The sequence below is a fragment of the Manacus vitellinus genome, unplaced genomic scaffold (genome assembly GCF_001715985.3).
Source record: "Manacus vitellinus isolate BGI_N305 unplaced genomic scaffold, ASM171598v3 scaffold_50_pilon, whole genome shotgun sequence".
Taxonomy (NCBI): domain Eukaryota; kingdom Metazoa; phylum Chordata; class Aves; order Passeriformes; family Pipridae; genus Manacus; species Manacus vitellinus.
Window position 1 is genome coordinate 5,014,840 of NW_021940612.1, and position 7,363 is coordinate 5,022,202.

Sequence of the window (7,363 nt, forward strand, 5' to 3'; positions counted from 1 at the left end):
ACTGGCAGTAACTCTTCTCAGTGGTTGCAGGAGTTAGGCTTGTCACCTGAGGGACAAAGAGTGCTGATAGTATGTAAATATCATTTATTCCTGGGCTTAAGTTTGGGGTTTGTTGCATAGAAGTGTTTCTCACAGACTTTTGAACCTACATTATAAACCAGGAGAGTCCCATCCCTCTGTGGTGAAGAGCCATGCTTTCACATTTACAGCCATCTATACTCTCTTTGGCACTATGTCCACTCTCCCAGTCACAGCCTGAAGCTCATGTCCTCCAGGTATTTCCTTCATCCCCACCAGCATCCCCAGTGCCCCTACTTCACGTGCTGACAAGGCCAGACCGTGCTCCCCCATCACTTTCCCCCATACCACTGCATACTCCCTAGACTTGGATCACCCACAACCTGGGCTCTGGCTCTTTGACTTTGTGAAATATACGGTTTGTCTTGAGAATATAACCTCTTTTTCCTTTCAAGTATTTGAATTAAAAAAAATCAATCCAAATATTTTCACATTTTTTACAATGTATTTAAATATGCTCAGAATATTATTATGTCACTATTTTACTGTCACAAATACTTTCCTACATTGACATTAAAAGGTGTTCAGAAAATCTGAAATAAAAGACGACTTTGTGTGAAACTAGGCAGATACACAAGGAAAATGGAGAACGGATCCAAACCCCTTTTCTTCTTCTGTTTTTTTCTAGTGGACAAACATAATATCAGATCTGGCTCTTGGTGAGTGTTGGCCCTTACTGAGGGTAACCCAAGGGCTGTGTGGAGCTTATAGACTGCTGCCAGCTAGGCTCGAGCAAAATCCATACGCTGCAGACCCTCAAAATAAATTTTTATGCATCAGTCACAGTATGCCTGGGAAAGTGTCAATGTGGGTATACTCATCTCTGCTAAACTTTCACCAAGTAGAGGCTGAATGCTTTCAGATGGAGTCTTTCAGTTGGAAATTGGTTTTTCTGATAAAAATCAAGTTTCATTGACTGCCACTATTTTCTCCAATTTTCTACAGTTTCAATCAATTCTGAAAGTCCTTTTTTTTTCTTTTTGTTTTAAAAATTTCCTTTTTTCTGGCTTTTTTTTTTTGAAGAGAAAATTATAGGTATCATCTACAACCTTTCTCTCCTAAGATCTCAGATCCCAGTCTAGTTCCCAGGACTGCATATCAGAACACTCCATGTGATCCTTTCTACTACTGTATATCTGGAATTACTTTAACTTTGAAATCATGGGCATTACTTTGGCAGCATGCTTTTGCTGCCTCTGATTATAGCCAGAAAAAACAATGGAGGATAGAAATTACTACCACTGCATCAGGTATTTCTTATGTGCTCATTCAAGTACCATCACCAAAATTGGCAAGTAGATATGATTACAACATAATGGAACATTTAGAATAGAAGTTTATTTCTGAACTGGATGTGAAAATGTTAATACTAGACTCTAGTTTTTTTAACCTGACTCTCATGTTTTCATAGTGAGCTACTCACTGTCTTGGTTTAAACAGTTAAAAGAAGCCAAAATGAATTTTATTATTAAAGTAATCTGTAATGTGTTTATTTCTTCCTTCTCTGGTCAGTTTTATACTGGAGCTATTGTCCCAAGTTTATGTTTGTCTGCAATTTCCCCTATTTTGGATGTTCATTTAATATTAGTGAATTTATTATTAAATATTTAATAATATGTATTCTCTGTCAGACTGAAAGATTGTATCACTAAACCCATTGTTTAAAGATTCTCCTTTTCTACCTTCTCATGAGAAAATGGTTCTATGTCAACTCCATGTCCACAGTATTCCCTCTGACTGCCATTTCTCATGCCTCTTTTGTATCTTGTATGAAGCCATTATAACAAAAGAATAAATTTTTTCTGAACCTTATACATCCTGATATTTTAACATGTTTTTACCTAGATGTATTTTTGAGAACAGAACTCACTTCTCTGTCAGTTTATACACTTCAAATGAAATTCAAATTTTGTTAAAATATTTGTCTTGGTTGTGTTATCACAGCCAATTACTGACATTGAATTTTAGGTCTGAGAACTTACATAACATTATTTGGAAAAAAAAAAAAAGAAAGAAAAAACCATACCTGATTAGTGTGTCCTGTTCTCTTTTTTTGTGAATTCTTGATTTTCTGTGAACTGTCTCCGAGGCCTTTCAGATTTGTAGCATCCACACTTTCACTGTCATTCTAGAACATGACAAGACCAGAAATTGTGTTGGCTCAAATCAGAAGCTGAAAGACTTTCTATATGTGGTAAGAAATGATGTATGCTCTGATGCCTGTACTTCCAAATGAACAAGTGAATAGATGACAGTAAATGGCCTCAAGTTGCAGCAGCAGAGATTTAGATTAAATACTGGGAAATATTTCTTCGCTGAGAGGGTGGTTGGGCACTGGAACAGGTTGCCCAGGGAAGTGGTGGAATGACCAGGCCTGAAGTGTTCCAAAAACCTGTAGATGTGGCACTTTGGGGTCGTGGTTAAGTGGTGAAAAGGGTGGAGCTAGATTGGACTTGATAATCTCAGTGGTCTTTTACAATCTAAATGATTCTACAATTCTGTGCATTTCTTTACTAGTACAGGGAGTCCAAAACTCGGTGTACAGAGCTTGACTCTTCCAGTCCTTGCACTGTTGCACAAAGCTGCATCAGCCATGGATGGTGCTCAGTTAATGGGTATCTGCTATTTTCTTGACTAAACTCACATGTCCTCAGGCTGCTACCCTTTGTCTCAGAACTGGTTCAACAAGTTAACAAAGATCCTGCCTTCCTCCTCACCAAGGGCAAAATGGACTATTTGGGCCTTTCCTGATTGTTAGTACCTTTGCTCCGGTATATATACTCCTTATGCACATGCAGTACATGTGTATTTTTTAAAAAATATGTACTTCTATTGCTCTTGGAATAAAACGCTCAGGGTGTCTTTAAAGAGAGGAGTTAGCTTTACTGCATTAATCCTCTGAGGTATAGCTTTTATCAGAGTATACTGAGACAGCCATAACCAGTTCCACTATTTCTAATTTTTTTTTTTAAATAAATTCTGAAGCTGAGTTTTCTTGTTTCTTAATGTTATGGAGGATCCATTATCTCTGTTTAATGGTCCTTAAATGTCTAGTTCTTATTTTGGTTTTGTAAGAAAGCTGCTTAAACAAAATATCAGGTTATGAATTGTTTTATATTTCAGTGATTTCTTATGGCAGCAGTTACAGTACAGCCATGTCACTGGGTTTTATTGCATTAACTATCTCATTATTTGCATTTAGCCTTATAATAAAACAATCACTTCCAAATGAACAACACAAAATAAGCATAATTATAGTAAATTATGATATAGGCAGGAATAAGCAGTACTACTAAAAATAAACTGAATTTTCCCTTTTAGCAGACACATGATCTTAGAAACAACTGGAACACTGTTCAGTAACAAATTTTCCTTAAAGTCACTTTGACTATAAACCTGATAAAAAAACCCCTGTTTCAGTAAAAGTGGTTCTGTAACCCTGAGTGTCTGAGGGAGAGAGGAGTCACAATTAGCTGTTTATTCGTATGTTGTGGCCTTGATACATTAGTTCTCTTCCTTCTAAGAGAAGAGTATCTTTTCATTCCCTTAAGAGGGAGGTATTTCTTTTTTTGTTGTTTGCCTTCTAACCGTGCTGTCACAGGAGTTTTCTGTAGCTGCCCCTGCAGTTGACAACAAAAGCGTCTACTGAACACTGCATACAAGGGGAAAAAAAAATAAAGCAGTGATTAACTGTAGCATTGAGAAATAATATATTAAAAATACTACAGGACAGCATAGTGAAGTCAAAGGGGTATGGTTCTGTGTAACTGACACACGTGCGTCTGGGAATAGTCTCTGAAGATTTCTACAATTCTTGCTGAGCAAGAAAAAGTAGAGATTTCTTGGGACTTTTGTCAGTGAACATGTGAAAAACAATAAGCATGGGAGTTGCTGTCTATGAACTACAGAAGTAGGGAATAATTTGCATTTGGATAAATCTCTAGAAGTCACTTTGTCCAACGCACCATTCAGCTGCAATAGTTACATAACAGTTTCATTAATATTTTAGGCCACAACTGAAGAATTACGGAATTGATCCATCTATTTTAAATGTTTACAAGATGAAAATTGGTATGAAGTAAGTGCTTCTGCTTTCATACGCTGCTTTGCTTTTCCTGACTGGAACTCCCCTCTTGCAAAATATTAAAGAGCAAGAGCATTGCCGTGTAAGTGAAGCATTCTTTCAAAGTTTGTTTAGTTCCCTCATGTTGAGCTGTTCATTTACCAAGTCTTTTTGCATGACCACATTCATTGCCCTTCCCTACCATCATCCCCAATTTTTGAAGGAGGATGTGATTTAGGTAAGATATTCATTGCTTAATACTGTAAGACCCTGTTATCTTGAAGGAATTCAAGTGTTCACTTTTTGTGCAAGAAAAATTTAAATACAAGAAATAGGAAAAAATTATGAGATTGATTACTTCTCACTGACTTCTACTATGAAGTGATTTATTTGTCTATTTGTAGAAGTTTACTTATTTCCTTCTGTGTCTTATTTTCTCTAAGGAATAGCTTACATATTGAGTCAGAGATAGACAGTGTAAATGTAATTGTGAGCACCTTCTGATGTTTCAGGAAAAAAACCCAAACCAACTAAACCAACCAGAAAACCAAAACCAAAACACCTGGGTCAGACCAAGTTTTATTGTTGGATAGCTCAGCGATTTGGCATTTGAATTATTTAAATCAGAGAGGATTTGCAGGCTCTTGCAAAACTCTACAACAGACAGGAAAGGAAAAACCTGGATTCCCTGCACACGGCCCAGGCCCAGGTGAGCTAGGCTGCGCAAGGCAGAAGGTTAACCCAGATCACTCTACTATGCTCCACAGAGACTGCTGAGGAAAAAGGTGATTTTCAGCTTATGTTATTCAAGAGCATTCAACGAGCTTCCAGCTAGGAAAGGGCTCCTCTCCTTTTTGCGTTTATACGCACAGACTTTGGAAGCCGATGGCACTAGCATAGGCACACATTTTGTGTGAAAACACGACGCCTTCTCAGATTACCCAGGAAAATGACCTAACCAGTGGGCTATCATGTTTTAAGGGAGTTATCTCTCTATCTCCTCTTGGACCTGTCCCGCTTAGCTATTGACTGAAGCAGGACTTGACCCTGACACGCCTACATTCCGCAAATATTCCCTGACCAGCAGTCTCTCACATCAGTCTATTGCTTATCTGTCTCTATAGCGAAGTGAATAAATATACAGAGTGGCTGGATGTCCCTGATGTTATGCAATATTCCACATGCCTAGCTTCTACGAAGACCTTTCTATGTTATTCGAATAGTGTCGGCTGATATTCCAATCCACTACCCACTTCCTGCTAGCTGAGCTCAGGGGCAGGGTAGGGATGAAAGGCTGCAGAGGAGAGCAAGGTGTTGCTTTGCTACCACAGCACCCTTCAGGATACTTAAAAGCCACTGTGTCCCCCCGACCTATTGCACCTTCGGCAACAAGTACAGTGACACAGCTTGACCGTGGCTTCGTAAATTTTTGTTTCTCCCTGCTCTAATTTCAGTGAAAGCACACGGATGCTGGGCACTGAGAAACAATAACTAACTCCGTTTTCTTGGGATTGGGTTTTTTGGTTTGGGTTTGTTTTTTGTTTGTTTTTGTTTGTTGTTTTTTTTTTGTGTGTGTGTGTGTGTTTCTGCTTTTGAAATCTGCATTTTTCAAATGGCTTTTAATATTACTTTATGCATATAAAATGCAGAATCTTTTGGGTTGGCTCTCTACTTCTCTCTTGGGAGCAGAACAAGACAATTGCACTTATTTTATGCCTGGGAGAATGATATGCCCCACTGATTAAATTATTATTTTTCTTGTGTTATTAATATACATTGCTTTGATGAGTTATATGTCTTGTTGCATAATGATGACCCTTCTCTTCAACAGAACAGTAAATCACCTATCCTCAGGAAAAACAAGTAAAGGGTACAGCAGTTGGAAAAGCTAGTGAGATCCATCAGCCTATGAAATATTACTGAGTCAGGAGACTTTTCAAAGATAGCTGCATGCCAGGCAGCACATGAAGGCAGTGAGCGGAGCATACTCCTGAATGTGTCAATTGTGCTCCAGCTTTTTTTACAAGAGTCGTGTACTTTGGCAGGATAGCAGAGCAAAGCATGTAAAGTGTTGTGAAATATCTGCAAGTAGAGAGTAGAAATTGCTTTTTCTTTTTTCAGGAACTGAATTAAGCATTGTTCATTGGTTTTAAGTCCTTTCTCTTCCCCACAAACAAAGGAAACTATGCTTACCTGGAAGGCCAAATTGTGCACTCCTGAGGGATCACAGTTGGTCTCCATCAGCTCCATGTGCCTAATCTGGGCAGGAGAGTTTTGAGGGAGTGTTGAAAGCTACTTGCAGCACAGGACAACAGCAGCCAGAATCTGGTTAATCCATCCACGGAACAAGTATCACTTGAAGCCTAGTTAGCTGGAGGCTCTCTCAGATTACTCTTGATCACTCTTAGCTCCACCTTCTCGCTCCCCTGGTACAGCCTTTCTGGCCAGCATGAAAAATGGCATTCAGTGTTTTCAGAGACAAGAAGGGAGGATACCTAGGGGCACCAGAAATGTGTCTTAGTGGGTGTATCTCTGGGTGAGTCCAAAGGCAAATGTGACTTCTGGCTTTCCTCACTTGTGTAGGGAAAATCTTCCACACTCAGATTTTGAGAGGTCAACACAGTTTTAGTCTTTTTTACAGGTATTCTCAAGTAACTATTTTTGTGAAATTATTGCAGCTCTACTTTTATAGTAGTTAAGGAGTTTACCCAGGAAGAGAAAAAATCAGAATGAGAACAACTCCCAAAACTTACAAATACTGGTAATGCATTTTCAGTTGGCATCCTGTATTTTATGGTATGGAATCATTTGGTTATCTGTCCATAGATTACTCATCTTTAACCAGAGAGTTTTTCTAACACTTTTCAGGCTTGCTATTTGCAGTATTGCAAATATGCATTCTTAGAAGTATCAGCTGGGTCTCTTCCCCATGTTTGTTGTTGACTATGGACTTTGTGTATACAAATTGTTCTAAGTCTTGAAAACAGTAGCACTATTACAGATACTAATGTCAGACAGGATTCGTGTGAATATAAATTTTGCCTTTAAGAGCAACGAAAATGATAGTGTTCTGTTTCTTTGAAATACAGCAAAGTATATTCATGTATTCATTAGGTGCCTGCATTCATGTCTTTCTACACACAGATTGAAACTGTCATGAGTTATGCCTCATCCTGTGAAAAACAAAATGTTATGCCCTGTTTTACGTTTAAAGATGGAACG

General features: G+C 38.4%; 1 protein-coding gene across 1 annotated transcript in view; it reads right to left on the reverse strand.

The window, feature by feature from the left end:
* SLC28A3 (solute carrier family 28 member 3) overlaps window positions 1-6,565 on the reverse strand; it is a 34,790-nt gene extending 28,225 nt beyond the window's left edge. Inside the window, exons 1-2 of the mRNA XM_008934222.3 lie at window positions 6,335-6,565; window positions 2,105-2,206 (exon numbers count right to left, since the gene is read on the reverse strand). Coding sequence (XP_008932470.1) covers window positions 2,105-2,206; window positions 6,335-6,391 — 159 coding nt within the window. The 5' untranslated portion in view covers window positions 6,392-6,565. The remainder of the gene's footprint in view (window positions 1-2,104; window positions 2,207-6,334) is intronic.
* Between the last annotated feature and the right edge of the window lie 798 nt (window positions 6,566-7,363).